A 23,837-nucleotide genomic window follows, 5' to 3' on the forward strand; every position below is an offset into this window, starting at 1 on the left:
CCACTAAGGAGTTCCCAGGGTTTGCAGCTGTGATGAATGTAAATTTAGTACCCACTGCAAGCCCTGCTTTCAGCATGGGTCTTTTCAGCTGTGGCTTAACTTCAAGTCACAGCTGCAAAGATGCTTCCTTTGTTGCATACCTGGTTCTCCACCTTGGCCCCAAGTCATCTGGTTGGCCACAGAGTTCTTAACTAAATAGATCTGTGGTAAAATACAGCAAGCAAGGTATTTCTAGCAGCTGTGGACCAATAAAGGGAACACAAACACCAGGGTTCTTAAAATACTGGGGATGAAAAAATGAAAATGAAACTTTTGTCATACTGAACACCTACCTCACTCGTGCTATTATGAACTACTTATCAGAATAACCTTCAAAGCTAGACATAACAACTCAGTTAAAGTTTTGTTTCTGGTGATAAGCCATTCCCCATAATAAAGGTATTGAAACTTCATTCACTTGTTTACTTCTCTCTGCTCTGTGATATCCTCCTTGAGATGAAGTTACCAGAATGGCTTAGTACTTTAAACATTACAGATTTATGAAGTGGCTTCAATTCTTCTATTCAGTTCCCTCCCATATGATTTTTAATGAAGAAGTATCCTATTTTTGCTCTTACAATACCCTTAATAGATTCCTCAGTGAGGCAGGGGGAATGGGAACAACACACAGTACTCTTCCTTTTGAAGGCTAACGCTAGGGATTTTACTATTTCCCTTGCTCAGGATCCTTTCAAAGCTAGTGATGTACCAACTCCCTAAACCGTCAACCTTGCAACAGTTGCTTCGACTCTCAAGTCTGGCATAATCAAGTATTCTGATTATTAAACTGGAAGCAACTGGTATCAGTTAAAAGAAATTATTCATTGTTCTGCAGCATTTACACACACAAACACACAATTAAGAAAGGTATATTTCAAGTGGGATTGATTTGCCAAAAGCAAGCAAATTAGAAAAGCATTAGCAATCTCTGTATACATTCAAAATGTTACTATAAAATAAACAATAAAACAATTAATCAATTGGGTGGAAATTTAAGAACTTTGGGGAGGGGCAGGGAATTGTGAAGTCTCTATTACAAGTCAGAATTTCAGCCAAAAATGGAGAACTAATCACCAAGCATCTATTTCCTGCTTCACAGCTCTGCAGCTTACCAGAAAAATCAGGTTAGCAAATATACTTAAGCTTTGAAGTACCATAAAGGGGCAAGAGCCTCTTAGATTAAGCTTAGGGTTGCACACATAATACAACTGGCAGAAATGTAGTTTTATAGACTGACAGTATTCTGCTTATTAAAAAAACACCCTACAAGTTCAAAGGACCATGCAATGCAGTCTTATCTTTGTTGTACCTTCAACATTCTATTTGCAAACACTAAGAAGAAATCGTTAGTGTGTTCTTGGCAGTGTTTTCCCATTTCATTTTGCAAAATATTTCCTCTTATGTCCTACTAACTCACTTCGTATGAAGCTAAGATTTGCTTGCTGTTTGGACAACCATATCTCATCTTAAGAAGCTAAGATATAATTGAGCCTTGTATACTTGCATGGAGCCACTTCTCCCTTTGCACAAATGGGGAGAGAAGCCTACAAGTCTTCATGTAATTATAGTCTCTCATTATGTCCAAATCAGAAAAACATAGTTAATGACTTCTGAACAAGCTAGGATACTAATCTATGGTTTCAAATCAAAATGGGAATCTCTTGTTAACTGAAGACTTCCCAGTATGTTTCCCTGCTTGCACGAAAGGAGTGGCAAACCGTGAGGTCTTGTTCATCATATCTCAGCTTAAGACACGCTCACTGTAGGGAGAAGACCAGCTTTTCCGTCTAGTACATATGGGAACTACAGTGGTGCCCCGCAAGACGAATACCTCGCAAGACGGAAAACTCGCTAGACGAAAGGGTTTTCCATTTTTGAGCTGCTCCGCAAGACGAATTTCCCTATGGGCTTGCTTCGCAAGACGAAAACGTCTTGCAAGTTTGTTTCCTTTTTCTTAACACTGTTAATACAGTTGCGACTTGACTTCGAGGAGCAACTCATAGAACGCAGTGTACATAGTAGCCTTTTTTTAGGTTTTTAAAGACTTTGGTGATTTTTGAAGCTTTTCCAAAACTTCTTTTGCAGCCATTTGGTAAGCTAAGCTTTTAAAACTTTTTGGGGAGGTTTGGATTTTGGGTTGGGGTGTTTGGAATTCAAGGACTTGGTGTTGGGAAGGGGTTTGCAAGAATCTGGAAGCTTGTGGTTTTTTCTGCATTTTTATGATTTTCTGTGACCATTGGGCCACTCTGCTGGTTTTTTTAAAAAAAATCTGGATTTGAATTTCTGTGTGCTGGGTGGCTGGGGGAACAGTTGGGGAGGGGTTTGCAAGAATCTGGAAGCTTGTGGTTTTTTTCCTGCATTTTTATGATTTTCTGTGACCATTGGGCCACTCTGCTGTTTTTTTTAAAAAAATCTGGGTTTGAATTTTGAAATGCTCTTTACAGTATGTGTGACTTTAAAGAGCACTTAATAAACTCTTGTTGTACCAAATTTGGCTTTGTTTGGACTTTTTTTGACCATAGGAACGCATTAATTGATTTTCAATGCATTCCTATGGGAAACCGTGCTTCGCAAGACGAAAAATTCGCTAGACGAAAAAATTCGCGGAACGAATTAATTTCGTCTTGCGAGGCACCACTGTAATATTGCACAGTATGTCAGATAATTGTGGATCCATTTTCGTGGTACATGTCAGGAAAACCCCATTAAAAAAATTATGGTTTGGATCAAGCGTTAGGCATATGCAAAGAGGCTGGCAGAAACTTATTTCATAGCCATTCCCTTCCATGACAGCCCCTCAGAAATACTCTATTAAGAGCCAAGGTACCTTGCTGTACGGATAGGCTGTGGCCTATGAGTAGAACCCTCGCTATCAATAGCTTTCTCTGGGAATAATTCCTGTGGATCCTTCTTCCCCTCAGAACACCATGCCACAGCCCATCCATTCATCTGGATCCCCCAGCCGCATGGGAGGGGAACTGAAATCACCCCTGCAGTGAGTGGGGGGGGTGAAATCTCCTTCTGTCAGTCCTGCTACACACACAACTATGTATACAACCCCCTAGTAATAACCAAACCACTATCCAAATGTTTCCTGCTAAACTGCTAACCCAGTGCATTGACCATTTAGAAAACAAGAAATTCAATTCTGCGTGACCTCAAATTGAACTTCAAAACACTTACTCATCCAAATAATAACTAATAACTACTTTTCATGCCGGGGTAGTCAACAGGGTACCCCCCCTCGGTGTTTTGGCCTACAACTCCCATTGTTGTCTACCATTGTGTCCCCACTGTGGAAGGACGTGTGGATCCAGAATTGGCCTCCACAGTCACTTACGGACTCATTGTTAAAATCGTGTTTATGGAAGACAATCTTACTCGGCTACAAGTGATCTCAAAAGAAGAAGACATACAAATCTACAACAGTAAAAGATTACAGATTAATGGAGATGTCATGACAAAGGAACCTAACTATAGTAGGGCATGTCTAAATTGGCAAATACATGCTCCACTTTTGGACTCCAGTGCATCTAGAGAACTGGACTGATGAGCAGAGGGAAAGAGAAAGAAAGCAATTCTAAGGCACGAATTATGAATATATTTTGGGAGCTCAAACCAGAGTTTGGGATCTAATCAAAGGTTAGTAGAAACTGATGTCGGAATTGGGCCTCAGACTTTTAAAAGAATGATTAACAACATAGCAGGGAGATGATGGATGCCTATTAGAAGCCTTTTAAATGTAAATAAGGAACATAGTACCCCAGCTCATTATGTGTTGCATTCTGACTCTACAGATTTGATTAGAGAACTGAATAAAGATCTTACCTTTGGTGCATGCACAAAGTCTATCTGTACCCGAGCAGTATATTACAGAGACAAATTTATCTGGTTCCTCGGTACCCTCCTTTTTAGGCGGCTCCACTTTGGCCAGAATTTCAAAGTTTGAAAGATCTAATATTTTTACATATCCTCCCTGAGTGGTTATTACCAGATGCCCAAGAGTAGAAATTTCTGATCTTTTCTCTCTCTCGCTGCCATTCTTAGAAGTTATTTGTATTTCCTCTGTGGGCTCCTCACAGTCATCTTCTCGATTATCCAAAATGTCTGGTGGGAGCAAAATCAATGAGGTAATGGTATCCTGTGGGTCTTTGATATGTTGGATTTTTATGGGTTCCTCTTCAAGAGTCACAATCCGAGTGGCATAGTTCATTTTGTAAAGTACTAGGTAACCACCACTAGCATTCCGCTGCTCTGGTTGAATTATTAAAGGCGTCTGGACATCTGCTGGTGACTCATTCTGGATCATACCAATATTTGCACCGTTCACTACAGCAAGGCTGGATTCTAGCTCTCCTTTTCTTCTATTACATAGTGCCGAGTTTAATTTATTTAAATTATTCAAGGCCTCTACTTGATTTATTGCACTCAGGGATTCAACAGGGCATGCCCGCAGTCCTATTAACAAATGAACTCCATCTGCACAAGGAGTGATTGAATCTACACAAAAGTTCTCCTCCTCTGCAAACTTTGGCAGCCGTAGGCACTGAACCAAAGTCCCAGGCTTAGGAATCATAGAGCTCCACTTGTCAGAGTCTGGAGAAGTTAGGCTAGCTGTTGCATCTGCAAACTGCTGAATATATGTCACAGGAGGATCCTGCAACAGCAATTGCTCCTGACTATCCAGCTCCATCTCTATGATCTGTGGAACTGTAAAACCATCATCATGTAAACTTTTACTCATGATATTGTTCATCTGTGAAAAGATTTTTCCTGCTTTTTCATCAGATTCCTTAATGCTGTAAAGCAGCAATATAGGTAAAGTCCTCCTTACCAGAGGAGAATTCAGTTCTGAATTAGTACAGGATTCATTGTCAGTTGATCCCTGGTCTGATACACTACCACCTTGAGTCCTGCTTAAATCTTCCAGTGACCTCTGAGAATGACTACTAACAGGAGAGGTAGCAGGTGATTTGTATGTTAATAAACCTCCAGCTAACAAACAAGGAAAGGGAATGTTGTGGTGTTCCAAATGCTTTTCCTTCATCTTTTCACTCTTACAGTTACTTAGGCAAGGATTTGCCCCAAGTTCTTCTAAGTCTTTCACTGTATCTTCAAGTGCATTTGCAACTATTTCCCACTGAAGTTTCTCAGGCTGCTGAAGAATGCTGAGGGCTGTTATATCAAGGCTCACTTCCATGGTTTCCTTTTGTGATGTATGTCCTTTGGGATAAAGAAACCAGTGTTAGACAAAAATAAAAATTTATAGCTACATGAGAAATTATGAAAATCCTATCATAAAGCCTAGCAGAATCAATTATCTGGCATCTTCAATCAATGACAAGATTTCTTACGAAAATCAGTCAAAACAGCATATTTTAAGGCTGTTTCACAGACTTCTCAGGAGCAAACCCTGGGTTGCTCCCAGCAGTATACTCAACAGTAAAGGTCAGCAACCTAAGGCCTATGGGCCACAAGCGGCCCACAGGGGTCATTTTACCGGCCTCGATCCAAACCGCCTGCTCAGCGAGCCCCCGTGTGCTAAACCAGCACAGCACGACGGGGGATTTGCTTTTGTGGCGCCAGAAATCGCATCTGTGCAGACGTTGGAAATCGCGGGCATGCGCCCGTGATCCAGCCCATGGAGGGGGCTCTGCGGCAATGAACCAGCCCAGGCAAGGTAAGCCTTGTCAACCCCTGCTGAACAGGGTGTCGCATCTAAGCCTAGTTCCCTGGAAATTTGCCTGTATGATCCACATTTTTATAGAACAAGTATAGGCCCCGTTCAGATGTAAGAACAATGCTGTGGTTTGTTTTGACCAAAATGAGCAAGCACTAGTCTCATGCTTACACATTCAACACCTCTTTGCAAATATAGGGAGAAGACTCCCTATAGCTTTTAAATCTTTTAAATCTGATTAGCATTTCCCCCCACCTCCAATACATTAAGATGGGACAAGCATGCAAATATCGGTAGTATTACTGTCTCTACTGCTAAAACGAGATGTGGGGGGGGGGCCTATTTCAGGGGTCTCACTTGTAAAGGGAGCAAGGTAAGACAGTTTGCCTCTCTCACCATAAATAAAACAGTAAGATTTACAATGGCCCTCTGCTTCCCCCACCTGCAGCAGTGGAGGTTGGATATTTTGCATAATTTGTCAGAGAAAAACATGTGACTTAGGCTGGGAGAAAGATCCTTTCAGAAGCTTTGGAGACTGCTCTTCTACTGCTGAAAGGATCATCCTTCATCTGAGCCCAATTCATCCACAACATTTTACAACTTGTTAAATGTAAATTCAAATGGCTTTTCCAAACTGTCACTATTTTGCATGTGAAATCATGTGCAATAAGCCTCCTTCGTTTTTAATTTTTATTTTTGCAGGAAGGTAGGTGAAAGGAAAATACACAAGAAGATGAGGGATAACAATTGCTTCACATGACACCAGGATCAGCCCACAAATCAGAATGAATATTTAATAAATAATAGATGTCTTATAATCTCCCTGGCAACTTTGTCCAAACAAATTAAGACGAATGTTCAATAAGTTGTTTGGAAGAAACCAAAATATTTTACTACGAAAAGCAGTATACGATATTCTAGCCGTTTACTGACTCAGTATACTTAAATCACTCACTGCTAGTGATCCTACATTCCGCAGTGTACCAAAGAGATATTGTATGCCTACCAGTCACTGATTCTGATCTGGAATGCTCTTCACTGTCTGAATCCTCCAGTAAATCATCACTAAAGACAAGACAAAGATCACAGAGATGGTGAAGCCAAAGGAGCAATTTAATGTATTAACATTGTACTTAGTGCTAAACTTCTTTAAAAAAACTTTCACAACATTTTCAAAATTAATGTTTATTAATTGTGTAAAAGAGAAGGCTATAAATCATAAATAACGAACACGGGAGAGAAACTCCCAGGGGAACAGAATAATCAGGGAAGGATTTAGTTACGAGAAAGAAGTAGACTCCACTCAGGGCTCTTTGGGAGACTTAGCCTTGAGAGTAAAACTGTATGGGTGGGGGTGGGGAGTGTGTTATGGGAAAGGAAAACATCTGGACAGTGGGGTAGGAGAGACAAAGAAGTATCACAGGAGATAATAGTCAGAATGCGGAAAGAAGGGGGTGATTGCTTTCCTCCCACTCGTTTCAGAGCAGTTCCTCTGTCTATATAGGGCCAAACTGATATTGGATTGAAGGGGGGTTGCAGTAGAAACCTTTTCCTGTGGACATTACATTTTTCTTTGCCAATCAGAAAATGAAAACAGTTAAAAACAAAAGCTTCATGTTCCCAAGAAAGGATGTATTAGAAGGATCTCTCAATGTTCCAAAATCCACTCTCATTTTCAGGCAAATAAGTACACACAGGTCCCATTTTCCAAACAAAATGTGTTCCGAGGCAAACATTCACATAAGGAGCTGATGATTTCCATTATTTCCTATGGGAATGTTTCTAATCTGTGATTTTCCTCTTCTCTCTCCCTCCTGCCCAAAATTGCTCTAGCCAAACAAAGGAAAAACTGATTTATCCAATCTCCCCTGCTAGCCGATTTGTCAATTCCTCTCCCTCCCTCAGTGGTTTCTGCCCAAAATGGCTGCCACCAGCCAGCAAAACACAAACAAGTAAGAAAGTGGGCAAACTCTGGCTGTTGGGATATCTGAATCAGATGCTTGTGTGGGTATAATTATTTGTGCCGAGATTTCTGATAATGAGCATTCTTATAGAAGGACCTGTGTATACTGCATACCAATAACAAACTCTGAACAGCATTTCCTTTGTGCATAACCAGGCCTAAGAAGAGGCAAATTTTAGCATACCTATCTCCTTCCAATTTTGGTATATCCGAACAGCTAGATGAATCTTCTATCCATGCTATTGTTGGTCTCCTTGAGTCGACCCCTGAGCTCTGCTCTCCAGACAACACAAGCTGTTGTACAATTACTGGATCATAAGCATTGATCTCAAATTTTAAGTGCACCTAAGCAAATCCAAAAACATAATGTGATTTAGAAAGATATCCCCATCTAGCAAAATTAGCATTAGAACTCTTAAAATATGAGATACCTTCATAAGTTTTGAAACATCCCATATACAGATCTTTCCTCGTTTTGTTGCAGCAGCTAAAAAATGAGGACAGCTCCCCGATCCAAAGCAGACTATTCTGTCTGTGCCATCTGTACAAGGAAACTGCGCTGGACTTGTTGCCAGCGTGACCGAGAGGGGCACATTTTGCGTGTGCTCGCCTTTCACAAATGGGCAGTTTGGGGAATGTCTTTCATGTTCAGACCTTAATGGATTAGAAAAATAAGTGTTTAAATGCAATAGCATAAGCTTGTCTCATCAACTTTTTGATGTACACAGGCTAGGATCCTTAGCACCTTAACACACAAAGTATATTAACATACACAAATTGGAAGCACTTGTCTAATTTGAGAAAACACTGTTCTTAAAATGGCTACAATTTTCACTACAAGAATTACTGTAGAATGAGAACTGCTGGCAAATGACTGTTTTCCCATTTTAAAAGTTTGTTGTATATTTATTATTTATTTAATGTATATACTACTCTTTGCTCAAACCACAGAGTGGTTTACAACAGGTATGTAAGATAAAAACCCACGAACAAGACAATACTTAGAAAACACATACCACTAAAAACCAATTACTAATAGTAGCAGCAATGAGATCTCTTCTCCCAATGCCTGCCCTAGCCTTCCTAAAACTATAAACATATGAGGACAATGCACCTCAATAGGGAGATGCTTTTTATTAACATAAAGAACACAAATAACAAATAATGGGTATTGCTCACCAGATGCAAAGCTACATTTTAAGCTTTTTATTTGTTTTAAGTTTTTTTACCTGCTGGACTGGCTAAAGATCTACATAGACCAAATATAGTTTCCTATCTAAAATACTGTATTGTAATTGAAAGCAAAAAGCGTATCTCAAATATTTTCTTCTCACCAAGGTTCATCTGTTGGCTCCCAGCACACCAAACACACACTACACGTAAAACACATGGCTCTGTCATCTCCTGATGAGGCAGGCTGTCAGGAACCGGGGAGGGAGAGAGAGAGAAAATACTAAGTTATAAGAAGACATTAACATTGTAATGAGCTACCTAGGCCATTTAGTATATAAACTGAATTGGGAGTAAGCCGCATGGAAGTGGTATTATTACTTCCAAGTAAACATACACGGGATTGTACTATGTAACACACTCGTTAACCAGGTTCCCGAAAAATGGCACAAATAATTCTATGTTCTCAAGGATGCAGCATGGCAAACCACCTTTAAATATGAGATCCAAAAGCAATTTCGCATATGGCATGTGAGCCTGTTTCAAGAGGGGGAAGATCAAATATATCCCACGGCATGTGTCAAGCCCTAGGAAACAATTAACTCGTGAGTAGCCAATGTGATGTCATCTAATACCCCAGATCATTGTCATGCTGACAGTTGGAGAACAAGAACATCCATGCTGGGTAGCCTGCTTGAAATCTTGAAATCACAACTCTACCTCAATAATGTTAACCTAAGGATTTTCTGGCTTCCTATTATCAAGATACCCTTCCACATGATTCTCTCTCTAAAGGGACCCTGTACATCCAGCATGCAACTTCTGCATATTAGAGATAATTTGGGGTGAGAGTACCCTTAAAATGCATTGTAAATATTAATGCATTGTAAATATTAATATTCTGCAAACCAGGGGAGGGTCTTTTCAATGGTGGTGCCCCAGATGAGGAACACCCTCCCCTCAAAGGTATGTCTGATGCAGACATGAGTTTTTGGTACCTGATGAAGAGATACCTGTTCCCTCAGGTGTCTGCTGGACACTAGTGCCTGTTATTATTCTAGTAGTTTCTTTTGGCTGTTGAGGATGTCATAATCATAGAAAATCAACTGAAACCAATGAACTTAAATAGTTTAAATCCATTTATTTTAATGGTTACTCTCCATGACTTCGTTAGATATCATAGAATTATAGAACTGTAGAGTTGGATGGCACAACGAGGGTCATCTAGTCTAGCCTCCTGCAATGCAAGGATCTTTTACTCAAGATGGGGCTCAAACCCATGACCCCGGGATTAAGAGTTTCATGCTCTGCCAACCGAGCTATCTTTTATTATGTGCACTGTATTTTATGCCTGTTGCTTTGGGTTTGCCGTTCCATGAAGAGAGGGTAATATTTTAAATAAAATGAAAATAATGTTGCTGGTGGAAGACAGCCATCTTTCTGGTAGATCTGTTTGCTATTACTCATCTTCTCTTTGAAAACAACTCACAGGTTTCCTTGGAAGATAATTCAAAAACCACTGCTATAGCTCAACATCGTTTTGGTCTGCCTCATTCAAGAACAGTAATTAAAGTTTTAAGAATAGCATATTGTTCTTGGCTGGAGCCAAAGAAAACAGTTCCAAATACTATACTTCTAAACAGAGGCTGGAAATAAGTATTTCACAACTTTTGCTCCTCTATATACAGTATTTTATTTTATTTTTATTAGATTTGTATACCACGCTTTATTCAAAGATCACAGAGTGGTTCACAACATAAAAATACAGAAAGAGAACAATAATACATTAAAAACAACCATTAACTCCCCTCCCACAAAAAACATTTAAAGGGCCATAGAATGTTAATCAGCCAAAGACCTAGTTATAGAGAAATGTTTTCACTTGGCACATAAAGATATGCAAAGAAGGCACCAGGCGAGCCTCCCTGGGGAGAGCATTCTACAAATAGGGAGCCACTGCAGAAGAGGCCTGTTCTTGTGTTGCCACCCTCAGAACAAAGCGCCTCAGTTGATGAACACAGGATTTGGTTTGGTTCCTATAGGGAGAGGTGGTCCAGTATTTTGATGCAATTGCCTTTCAAAAATAATTGCAAAAATAATAATATATGGAAAGTTCAAATAATTACTTTACAAGAGTCATCATGTAACAATTTCTCCATCTTTCTATTTTGTGAGCTCTTGCAACAGCAACCAAATAGTTACAATTTCACTTTATAGGTCCAAATAAAACAACAATCTAAACCAGCAGACACCTAGCAAATTGTCTCCCACAGTTATCATATTTGAACATTCAGCATCAAGAATATAATACTACATAATTGCAAATAATGGCCATTTATAAAAGGTGCCGAAAATTTTACCTGATGGTAGAACCCAGCTTGAGCCATGGGATCTGGCTGTGCCCACCTATAACCTACATGAGGCCATGAAGTGAATGTTTCCCGTCTGTTAGCCTCACTATACATCAAAGACCTTTAAAAACAAAGTAGAAAGTGCAAGTTTAGACGTGATAAGAGGCTGCTTAATTTTTGCAACACCCCACCCATCTGTAAGTTCTGCTGTCCCAAAGAAATATTATTCCCTATTTGCACCTTGTTCACACGACCAGAGATCAAGAACATAACTGCCTGCCTCCCATTCCCTAATTCAAGGAGTTTCCTACCCATATATTAATTCCACCACTCATATTCTAGCTTTACACAATAAAAACAAACAACCTCTTCCACCCATGGGCACCTTTGCCTGCCACTAAAAGGCATTTCCCAAAATGGAGATTTAGCATGTTAGGTCACAAGTCATGCAGGCTTGCTGTATTGTGTTACCAGTGGAGAGATTGATAAAGAGTACCACTCCACAAAAGCCTAGATATATACAATGTACCAACTGCTCTAGGTATCTTCCTTGTGCATCCAAAGGGTGGGCAGGTGTTAATGTATGGGGCTTTCATCTTGATTGTGCTTTGCAATCAAGTTTCTGGTCCTCATATAAGATGGATACATGACAAATGCTTGATAATGCAGCCCATAGTCATACATACTGGTCCAAAAGGACTTGGGACTGCAAACCTACTGGGACTGTCAAGTCATCTGAAAGATGACAGCACGTGGCTAATGTCTCTATCTGGCTTGGCAGCTAATAATAATAATAATAATAATAATAATAATAATAATAATTATTATTATTATTATTATTATTATTAATTTGTACCCTGACCATCTGGCTGGGTTTCCCCAGCCACTGTGGGCGTCTTCCACAAAGACCAAAAATACACTAAGACGTCACACATTAAAAACTTCCCTGAACAGGTTAAAAATGGGTCTAGTCCCATTCATAAACATTTGTGTTGCAACTGAATGCACACTAGCAAGTTGTACTTTTTCCTTCTTCTAACCATCAACAAATTCACCCCTCTTTTAGCGCCAGGAACCTCTTCTTCAAGCCATCTAGAGAAATAAGGTTAAAATGGCACCCTGAAATCCTCTCACCCTCCCACTTACATTATTTCTTCCATTCAAATTCATTCCAAATGTGTTTATATTGGAAACTCCTGAAAGTCACATGCACAAAAGCAACAGACTGCAACAGATAAATTATCTTTTCCATACCTATCTACTGATCGGCCAGGCCCCACACCAAGTTCAGGTCGTGCACTGGGCAAGAGGTACGATAATCTATCCATCACAGATGAGGCTACAGGTAAGGCAGCAATATTTTGATTTATCTTCTTGAGTTCATTTACAATGGCACTGGCGACAGACTTCAATACATGATGCGGGAGATGGAACATAACCGTTGCCCACTACAAAGAGAAAAAGCAATGTAGTATGTATATGTGTGTGTATACATATATATAAACACAACATTGGCCATGTGCATCAGGTCTATATGGAGATCCTCAAAATTTGTCAGCACGGACCATTTAAACAGCAATGATTCCACTACTTTGAGATGTGGAAAGAACTGGTATTACAGATTGTGACTAATCAGACCTTTGAAGTTTCACATAGTATAGGACAAACTAGGGAATGTGAAAAGCATTAAAAAAAATCAAAATTACTAATAGCTTGACTCCTACTTCTAAGAATACAGTGGTACCTTGGTTTTCGAACAGCATGCATTCAAAAACCGAAGCCACAGAAGCTGTGCTGGATGTTCGGCTTCCGAAAATCATTTGAAAACCGGAACAATCACTTCCAGGTTTTGATCGTTTGGGAGCCAAGGTGTTTAGCTTCGAAGGTACAACTGTACTAGGAAAGGGATCTCCCTGATTTTGAGAATCAAACATTCCATTGTGGGAGGTTCCCCAACCCCTGGAAAATACTTTTCCGCAGGCACAAAGTGGTATAGCTGAAAGTGGTTTACTCAGTAGAGGCCACTTTCTGTAGCCCTCCCGTCTTGCTACTGTATCCTGCACTGGGATTCAAGGAAACTCAAAGACCAGAGCAGAAATTGGGTCAGTTTCACCAATTAATCCAAAATACAAAGAATTATGCTAACACTTGGTAAAGGTCTTTCCTCAAAAACAGTGCAAATATACACCCACGTAGACTTAACACAGCTGATCGAGAGAAACAAGCCTTTTACAAACTGATTAAAACACTTTTCCCATTTTTCCTTTCCAAAATTTAAAGCGAGTAGCTTTAAGGTAAACAAGAAAGATTGGTAAACTTCCGTCTTTTAAGATTAAGCCAGACACATGTCATAGGTGGATTTAAGCAATAAGAAAATTACCCAAGTGGTAGCTGACTCCCAGAAAAGTCCCCTGCATGGATTTATGGCATGACTGAGCCTCATATGGTTAAAGGGGAACAAGGCTGTGCCCCTGGTCCCACCAAGACACTACCCCTGCCTGTCCAGCTCTCACAAACCAGATCGACTGTACATTAAAGCAAAGGTCTACATGGGGAGCCAGCTATATTTGTGGAAACGTCTCCATGCGATCAGGAGACCCAAGCACATAGAGGTGCCTTCCCAAGTACACCCAGCTCCCTTGTCAGATCTTTTCTCAACATACTGAGGTTTAGAGGCAGAGCTGCCAAGAAGGCACAATGTCAGGACATGGCCAGAGCCGCAGCTCCACCTCCCTTTAATCATGGAGTCTCTTCACATAATAAATGTGGGGAGAAGGCAAAAACAGAAAAACGTGCATTGAGTTCTCTATCCTTTACATGTTATTGTGGCATGCAATTCTGTACATTATTCATGTTTAAGCCCTGAAAGATAAATTAATTGCATATGACAACAAAAACCTGTAACGATACTTCCAACAACACGCAACAGAAACAGCCAAGAGGTTATCCTTCTAGAATTTGAAAGATTTGAGCGGATAAATCTCTTACCTTTGCAACTTTGTGGTTTGCTGCTGTTTCATGTGAGGTATTTTTTAAGCCATCTTTCAATTGTGCGAGAAACAAATCATACCCCTCTGTGCTTGACACATCTACCTTCTCGATGCATGCAGATAACAGTTGTTGAGCCTAAGATGTGCGAAATATGTTAGAAATGTCTAAGACAACATCAAAAGATCAGTCCTCATTCAGTGTTATTTATTTAATTTCCTACATCCCTACAAGTCTTACAAACCAACGTATTAGATACCCGTTCATTATCAAAGTTCTTTTTTTAATATTCAAAGGCTTATCAAAGCTTTGCAGAGGCTGGTTCTAGGTATAAGTTTAAGTTTAAGAAATATATTCTACGCTGTACAAACATTAAATCTAGATAGCTCTGAGGCACACACTACTAATTTATTGCTATTTATTGCATTTGTATCCCGCCTTTCCTCTAAGGAGCTCAAGGTCATATACATGACTCTTCCCCATTTTTACTTCCCAGAGTTGACCTGAGATACTAGTTTCTCAGACCCCAAGTCTATTCAGGCCTTGCTGCTGCTCAGTCACTATATTTACCAGAAATGTTCTCAGATGCTATTTATATTTATTAATTTGGAGCATTTACTTCTCCCACCCCAGAAATATTCCTGTAGATATTCATGGATCTAACTCCAAGTAATTAAGAGATAGATAATCCAAAAGGAACTCCATTAACAGTATAAATAAAAACAGTTTCTGACATCTACTGAGCTGCCAGCCACCTGAAATCCCAAAGGCAGAATTAGGCCTTGGGTTATTCACCAGCAAATTCCAATCAGGAAGGAGATCCAGCCAAAGGCACAAAGGGCACCCAGCAGAAGAGAAAACAATTTACTACCACTTCCAAAAGCTTGCCTGACCTTTGATATTAACAAAAATTACTCATTTGTGGCGGAAGAACATTGATATTAGAGGGAAAACATTGAGCTACAGTTTGAACATTAGAAAAGAGCAAGGTAATAGTAGGCGGCTAATGGTTTCATTTATTCATTTCAATTTGTAGCCAATTTTTCCCTCTAACTCAGTATTATATACACAAAGTGGCAGCTGCTCTCTAGGATTTCAGACAGCAACATTTCTCAATCTTACCAGGAGATACTACAGATCAAACCTGGGATCTTCTGCATTTGGAGCATGGGTACTACTGAGCTACACCATTCACCATTCCTCCTGCTAAACTCAACTAAAGCCCCACCAGTGTGCCATGATATCAACAGATATATTGTGAGCAAGCTTTTGTGGGCTAGAGCCCACTTCAGACCCTTCAAATGTTAGTTGGCAGCTATTCAGATACATAGATACAGAGTGGGGGAAATGTACACAGTGGGACTAAGTGACCATGAAGAGCAAGAAGCATAGTGTTTGACTATTGTACGTAAAGTTTAAAATGTATGCAAGATAAGCATAATGACTATTCAGCAGTAGTGGGTCATAATACAGTCTTCCTAGCTTTGCTATGCCAACATATAACATTTAACATATAACATTTAACGGGAGGGGAAACTAAACTTGATCTAAACTTAAATTATTCTTAAACAAATAAAATCAAGCTCATGATAACACTGGTAGCCAGGTTTATGCAAATATACACTTTCAAAATGTTATAGTAAAACACACAGCGACCCCTGGTATTTCTGTTGATTCTTACATAGTGTCCTCACAGCATGCATCTCAACTCATTGGGGACACATTAAGAAATGGGGGAGGGCAGGGACGTCAAGAACCTATTCCTATACAATTTACAAAAAAGCCACTTAGCATCTTCAAGCAATTCTTACTCATATCAGCCCAGACAGGCAAGCATCTATTTAAATACATTATCATCCACTAGTTATTTATTTGTGTACTCAAGAAAGGTTCACCTAATTCTACCAAATCCAGCAGCAGCTAGTAATTTTTAATCTGAATATTTTCCAAATAGCCAATATAGACTTTAAAATACAGGAAAAGCTATGGATGGGTATTTTCATGAACACAAATGATTTAAACATCAATCTTTCTCCGAAACAGGCAGAACATAAAGAGATTAGAGTACATGATCTCAATGATCAGGAATGTATGTATGGGAGAAGGGACTTCAGAAGCACCCTAGATCAAAACTATACGGGGTTTTAAAACTGAAAAAAGGATATTAAAAATAGCCTGGAAACAAAGTGACAACCAATAGTGCTCTTGCTCTATTGGTGTTATATGTTCCTAGACTCTATATGCTAACACTCCACAGCAACACTAACGTATTCTGGAACATCTGAAGTTTCCAAACTGCTTCATGGGTGCTCTATGTATAATACATTATACAGTCCAGTTGACAGTTTACCAGGGCATGTACAAACTGAACACATATAGATAAGGAGCAACTACAGTCTTGCACCCTTACAGCAGCAGCAGCAACCCTACGATGTATTCTAAAATAATGAATGTGTATTACTGCTCTGATATAGACACCAGTAAAATGTTATCCATTAGGCACACAGTTTAAGCAAAACTAGGAGCCAAGAAAAAATACTGCAGTGATAGTAACAGCTCTAACTACTTACCTCTGTCACTGGCAATTCAAGCTGAACCACATCATCTTGCTTAGAAACAGGTGTTTGCAGAGCTGTGTCTAACAGCAAGATACCATTCAGATCTTTCCTACATCCAACTGCATAATCATCCACAAAGATTACTTTATCCACAGCAGAAATGTACTGACATTTCACCCGTCCACCTGGCTTAGCTGTAAAGAGTAAAAAGAGAACTATGTTAAAACAATTATTCTTCAAATCTTATTAGTAGCTTTGGAGGAGAAATAATAACCACCCTGGCTTTTTAAAATCAAAAGCAATTAATTCTGTTGATGTCTTGGCTAATTGGAATTAGACTTATGGTCATACTTTACCAGCAGGGTAGGAGAGAGATTCTACTAGCTCCAATTCCAACAACTGTGTATGACTCTCTGCTTCCTAGCCGCCTCCTCCCAATAGTAGATTCTATGAAGTCTTAAAAATCAAACTAAAAACTTGGAACATCTTCAGAAACATCCTGAAGTGGAACACAAGGTAATGCTATCCAAAAAAGAGCTACACCATCACACATGTCTTTTACATAAGCCTATAATGGATCTTTGGATAAGAACCACTATTTTTTAGATAGTAATTACTATGTATTGCGTGACTCTATGATGTTGTATTCTTCGCACCAACAGAAGATTTTGGATCTTCGAACAACAACCAACTTTTTTCACAAGTGCACCAGGCTCACCATTTGAGAACACCACTTTGTGCTATTTAATACATATGCAGCCCCAAACACCTTAAAGAAGTTTTGCTATTAGTCCACAAACACTTTCTGCCTGCGCTACTTATAATTCCACAACGACTGTGTTTTAAAGTTTCCAGCAGCCTCAAAACTTAATCATATTGCTACTTTATCTTATTCATCCTTCAAATTAAATTTCACAAATTGCACACAAAAATCTTACAAAGATTCATGGAACACATCTTCATCTGTATCAAGTTCCACAACCCTCCAGGATCTTTGGAACACCCCATTATCTAGTCAAAGTACTAAAGAGCTCAGCAATTCTCAGCTCTATCCAGTGAAAATCAGGTAGGGGAAGGGAGTGTACATTATGAAACTGCTGCCCATCTCCTGGCCCCCTCCCCCACTAATTGATGCTGACAGTTGCACTGCAAGGGGGGGGGGAGTCATATGATAAGCCATGTTCATTAGGATGCTGGACCCAAACTGGGATTCACTGGTTAAAACTAAAACTTCAAACTGTATGTGGAGGATGGTTGATGGGCTCACAGTTGCCACAGAATAATCAGAATACGATACAGATATCCACGTCCCCTTCTAGCCGCCTGATTGGCCACCTGCCCGTGGGCGTGGTGTGCCAGCCAGGTGAGTGGGCAGCAGGGGGCTAATGCCCCCTGCTTGAGGCTTGGATCGGATCCCGCCCACAACCACTCCCCTCTCTTGAAGGAGGAGAGTCTTTGCCACAGAATAATCAGAATACGATACAGAATAATCAGAACCCAACAATGGGAGGTTGGGAGTGTTCCTTCACTGGAGGTTTTTATGCAGAGGTTGGACGGCCATCTGTCATGAAAGCTTTAGTTGACTAGATGACTCTTGGAGTCCCTTCCAACTCTACAATTCCATGATTCTATGATTCTCAAAAAGCAGGCTGTGACATCTTACCAGCTGAAGCTTCTGGACATTTTGAATGGGAATGCCCCTTGCACAGTGCATTGCAACAGCCGATCCCTCGATTACAAAAACATGAAAAATGGCAAGCCAATGTTTTCTAGGGTGGCCCAGCCAGCATAAAAATTATAAGAGATAAAAGATGCTCAAACAACAGCTGTCCCCTTATTCCATAAATGATGATGGTTCAGAAGCACTCCAAGTTATGAACCAGATCCAACAAACAACTCCAAATATGACAAACTCACCCCTCAAAAAAGCTTCCAAATCCCCACTAAATATTATTCCCGTCTTGCCTAAATTTAGTTTCAGCTTACTTTTCCACAACTGGCACAATGGGATGGCTGTGAGCACTGAAACCATTGCTCCTGGATCCATTAACACTTATAAAGCTCAATACTATCAGCATGCTACGCTTCACTGCAAATTTCTATCAGACTGTACAATTACCAGCATTGAATGAAAAATAATTCCTTTCAAAAGGGTTTATGTGCAGCAATGTCTACACACGTTAGTGTTTCATGTAAGTGATATTTGCTACATGATAACATTAAAACCTCCTATTTGTATCATAATGAGTGACCAGAAACAATTCTTCTTGGTTGTGTCAAATACTGAGGAACATGCATAGATTTCTCCACACCAACAACAGCAAAACAAATGAAGGACATCATCACACTGCTAATTCTGTGTTCAGGAAAGAGCACAGGCAATCTGGCTTTAAATGCACATGAATTAGGCTTGCATGCCTGAAGGCAAAATTTGGCCACCACTGTTAATACTTGGCATGACAGGACTAACACAAAGTCGCGCAGCAGCCTTCATGAACCTGGTGCTCCTCCATATGTTTTGGGCTACAGCTCCAATCAGCCCCTGTTAGCTGACTGCTCACTGGAATTGTTGTAGTCCAAAATATCTGAAGGGTACCAGGTTGGCAAACGCTGATTAAACAAGACAGAATGATCAAATTCAGCTCAAGTATGTATAAAGACCACTCCTTAAGATGGGTTGTAGTTGCAATTATTCCTAGACAGAATTATTATTCCTGGAAAGCATATAAAGTTCACCTGAAACTCAAAGTCAACATCTTTACTCGATAGGTATAAGGGTGTTGCTTACAAGGTCAAGCTCATCTACAAAAAAGAAAATAGTAAAAGTGTTCAGCCAAAAGAAGGAATGGTAATAACCCTTTTCCATCTAAGCTTTTCTTAGAAGTGAACCAAAAATACAGTGGTGCCTCGCAAGACGAAATTAATTCGTTCCGCAAGTTTTTTCTTCTTGCGAGTTTTTCGTCTTGCGAAGCACGGTTTCCCATAGGAATGCATTGAAAATCAATTAATGCGTTCCTAGGGAAACCGCTTGCCAGGCTGGCAGTGCGGAGAAGGGCTTTTCTCCACACCGCAAGCCTTCAGGACAGGTACGGGAACAGAGGGGAAGGCGCGCAGCGCTTTCCCTCTGTTCCCGGGGCTTGCGTGGGAGGAGGGTTTTTCCTCCCCACCGCCAACATTCAGAACAGCATTCTGAATGTTGGCGGTGGGAAGGAAAACCCTCCTCCCACCCCAAGTCTTCAGGAAAGCCATCCGAAGCTGGGCGGCGGGAGAAGGCGTTCCCGCCCCGCCGCCCGGCATCGGAGCTTCGTTCCGATGCCGGGCGGCGGGAGGAGGCGTTCCCCCCCCCGCCCGGCATCGGAGCTTCGTTCCGATGCCGGGCGGCGGGAGGAGGCGTTCCCCACCCCCCCCCCGCCCGGCATCGGAGCTTCGTTCCAATGCCGGGCGGCGGGAGGAGGTCCGAGGACAGTGGGGAAGACGCGCTGCGCTTCCCCGCTGTCCCGGAGATTTCTCTATGGGCTGTCGTCTTGCGAAGCAAGCCCATAGGGAAATTCGTTTTGCGAAGCGCCTCCAAAACGGAAAACCCTTTCGTCTAGCGGGTTTTCCGTCTTGCGGGGTACCACTGTACTATTTTCCTCAGGTGAAGCCCCTTCCTAACATCAACAGTCTGAAAGCCTACATCAATTCACATCTGTCCAACTACATCACAATCCCCAGATTAGACTGGATGAATTCTGGAAGTTAATAAATTACTACTGATATGAGAAAACAGAACTCAAGACTACCTTATTTTTGTTATATTATTGTATTATTAACAACACTACTTAAAAATTGAAGAAACACTCTCTTAAAACACATATGACTGAATACATATGAATGCAAAAGAACTAAAATTATACTTAGGAATATAACCGCTTACACTGCTGAAGTTCCACAGAAGTCAATGGGACCAGTACACCAGTGTAAAGGGCAATCCTGAAGATAGACTCAAATGCAGGCCAAATGTTAATGTATGGTGAAGAACCGACTGTCAGGGACATGTGACTCATGACCATGACCTGTATATAAAGTTTAGGACAAAATTAATCCTAAATAGTCGTACTTTAAGAACAGAAAGGCATTCCCATGCACAAAGAATGTTGGTGACATCCTCAAATGACATGTTTTAAGTACTTTCATATTCTTTACACATTAACTAAAATCCATACCTCTACTTGACTTTAACTTCCTTCTGGATTTTAATTCCTATTGCAAAGAGATCAGATATCACAACAAATTCAAGTAAAAAGCTACACTACATTTATGATGTAAACTATTTTAAGGAAGTAGACCTCCAATAAGAATTGAAGACTTGTTTAGATATGAAGCTTCTTGACTTTTGCAGTTGTTGTCAGTACTGGTTCCCCATTTTTATTCCAGAATTTATTTTTAGTACTGCCAATCATCTTCTAAATATACTTTGAAAAGCCGGGCAATTTCACAGGCTGAATATGTACACATCTATGCTTTTATAAAGAAATGTGGCAGGTGATTTCAAAGGTCACAAACAAAAATAAGTGAGCTATCACACAACCCTCTCACCCGCCTTGCTACACCCCACTCTACAGAAGGAGCTTAACCAAGCTAATTTGCTCATCAGGTCAACTTTTCATCTTTCCTGATGAATAAAGATAAACTCAAGATTTGTTTTAATTTTAGGTACTGATTTCATACTAACATTTAGCCAGTAAGTCTGCTCAAAAAGAGCTGAACCCAAGCTTGCCTGCAGGAGAATTAGCCATTTCCACTAGTGATTTTTGGTGATTATTATTATTATTTGTATACATCCAAATTGGTTCATCCGAAGGTCACAGGGTGGTTCAGAACATAAAAATACAAAATCAGAAGTTGAACACATGTAGATGCCAAACAGCACCAGGGATAAAATTGAACCCTAAGAAACCACACATTGAAGGCTCCACAGGGCCGAAGAACACTCCCTAAGTCAGGGGTCCCCAATTTTTTTTTAACAGGGGGCCGGTTCACTGTCCCTCAGACACCGTCAAGGGCTGGACTGTAGTTTTTTTAAAAAAAATTAAATATAAAACCAGATCCCGACTTTCAGAGCATGTAAATCACATGGGTGGGAAGGGGGGGGCACAAAACACCCACACAGAGACCAGGGACGTCGCCCTGCGACTCTCCAAGCAAAACATCTCCCTCTGCCAATCAGCGCACGGCGAGGGGAGGCAAAGTTACTGACCCAGCTTTCCCAGCCTGGATCGCTCTCTCTCTCTTTTCCAAGGGTGGCCCCAAGTCAAACGCCCCGGCTCATTTGAAAGCCCTGATAGGGTGTCCACATGTAAACGCCGGGAGACGTTGGCAGGATAACTCCAGCCCGGGGAGCATTTTTGCCCCTCAGAGAGGCAGCGCCGTGTGGGGAGAGGGAGGAGCGGGGACGAAGGGATCGGCCCGGGCAGAGGAGCTGCAAGTGCCCGGGTGGGCGAGAAGGGTGAAGCAGCGGAAGCAGCACCACCGCCCTGGGGATTTGACTGCTGGAGTTACACTTACCGCAGGTTCCCCACAGGGCAGCCAGAGGAGCAGAGAAGCAAGGGAGCAGAGCGAGGAGGAGGAAGAGGATTGAAGGCTGCTTCTCCTGTTCCCCCTGTTGGATTTGTTTCTTTGCAGGGATCTGGAAGAGCTCGCTGGGGAGCACCAGACTTTCGGCAGCAGCTGCAGCTCAGCTTTGTGATATGTGGAGGTCGGAGGGAAAGGAGTTTGCCTAAGCGCAGCGCGGGGACTGGGATTGGCTGCAGGAGCTTTCTGCAGCCAATCTGAAGCAGCGGCAACGTCGCAGAAGTCAGTCCCCTTGCGCGGGGACTGACCAAGCAGGTGGCAGGGTCCATGGGCCAGATTAACGAGTCTGGTGGGCTGGATCCGGCCCCCGGACCGTAGTTTGAAGATGCCTGCCCTAAGCATTACCCTTTGGAAATGTCCATCCAAGTAGGACTGGAATCACTACAAAGCATTGTCACCCACCCCTAACTTGGACAGTCACAACAGAAGAATACCATGGTCATGGCATTGAAAGCCACTGAGTGGTTGAGGAGAATTAACAGTGACACATTTTTCCCGTCTCTCTCCCAACAGAGGCAGTTGTGCAGGGTGACCCAAGCAGTTTCTGTACCAAAACCAGGCTAAAACCCTGATTTAAATAGATCAAGAAACTCCATTTCCTCCAAGAGCACCTGCAACTGGCTGGCCATGACCGTCTGCAAGAACCTTGCCCAAGAAGAAGAGACTGGCAACTGGCTGGTAGTCACTTAGGTTTGCCTAATCCAGGGAGGGTTTCATGAGGAGTGGTTTTACCATTGCCTCTTTCAAGCAAGCAGGGACCACCCCATCTCACAGAGAGGCATTAATAACCTCCCTGGCCTAGGCAGCTGTCCCGCCCCCCACCCCCACCCCAGCTAGTTTTCATCAGCCAAGAGGGGAAAGGGAACGGAGGGGAAATGGTTGCCCTTACCAATCCAAGCACCTTGTTCACATCCTTGAGCCTTACCTAACTGAAACTCATCCCACAGAACTAGATAGTGATGTGAACAGCCCTTGGAGTCATCTGCTGTAACAGTGATGTCAAGATCCCGGTGGATGCAAGTGATTTTATCCTCAAAAAGCTTTGCAAACAAGTCACTGCAAGCTACCATTGGTTCTGCCACCTCCTTCAGGCCAGACTGTAGAGGCCCTGCACTACCCAGAAAAGCTCTGCCAGACGACACAATGAGGATGCAATGGAGGCTGCAAAGTATCCCTTCTTTGCTTCAATGCACTAGTTAGGCTCAATGATGAGCCCTTACCAGTGCAATTGCATTTGACCAGTTTTCCTACAGACTACAGCAACTCCCCCTCCCTGACCCACAAGTCTGCCCTGATGCTGCACCGAGTACCAAGTTGGGCACAGGTGTGTGAGAACAACTTTACCCTGCTCACCAACTCAGGTCTCAGTGATACAGACCATACTGGCCTCCTCAGCCATAATCAGATCAAAAATGAGGACCTGGCATTCAGCAACAGCAACCACTGACCCAGGCGCCTGGCTGACCACAACCACA

At 41.5% G+C, this 23,837-nt stretch overlaps 1 protein-coding gene across 9 annotated transcripts in view; it reads right to left on the reverse strand.

The window, feature by feature from the left end:
• The window catches only part of BIRC6 (baculoviral IAP repeat containing 6), a 142,530-nt gene that overhangs the window by 116,070 nt on the left and 2,623 nt on the right, over positions 1 to 23,837 (reverse strand). For all 9 annotated transcript variants that reach the window (XM_082216209.1, XM_082216214.1, XM_082216212.1 and 6 more), the window contains exons 2-10: positions 16,762 to 16,943; positions 14,192 to 14,329; positions 12,458 to 12,651; positions 11,213 to 11,324; positions 9,017 to 9,099; positions 8,114 to 8,336; positions 7,867 to 8,027; positions 6,726 to 6,784; positions 3,868 to 5,262 (exon numbers count right to left, since the gene is read on the reverse strand). In XM_082216209.1, the coding sequence (XP_082072335.1) occupies positions 3,868 to 5,262; positions 6,726 to 6,784; positions 7,867 to 8,027; positions 8,114 to 8,336; positions 9,017 to 9,099; positions 11,213 to 11,324; positions 12,458 to 12,651; positions 14,192 to 14,329; positions 16,762 to 16,943 (2,547 nt within the window). The remainder of the gene's footprint in view (positions 1 to 3,867; positions 5,263 to 6,725; positions 6,785 to 7,866; positions 8,028 to 8,113; positions 8,337 to 9,016; positions 9,100 to 11,212; positions 11,325 to 12,457; positions 12,652 to 14,191; positions 14,330 to 16,761; positions 16,944 to 23,837) is intronic.

This window comes from Podarcis vaucheri (assembly GCF_965113315.1).
Source record: "Podarcis vaucheri genome assembly, chromosome: 3".
Taxonomy (NCBI): Eukaryota; Metazoa; Chordata; class Lepidosauria; order Squamata; family Lacertidae; genus Podarcis; species Podarcis vaucheri.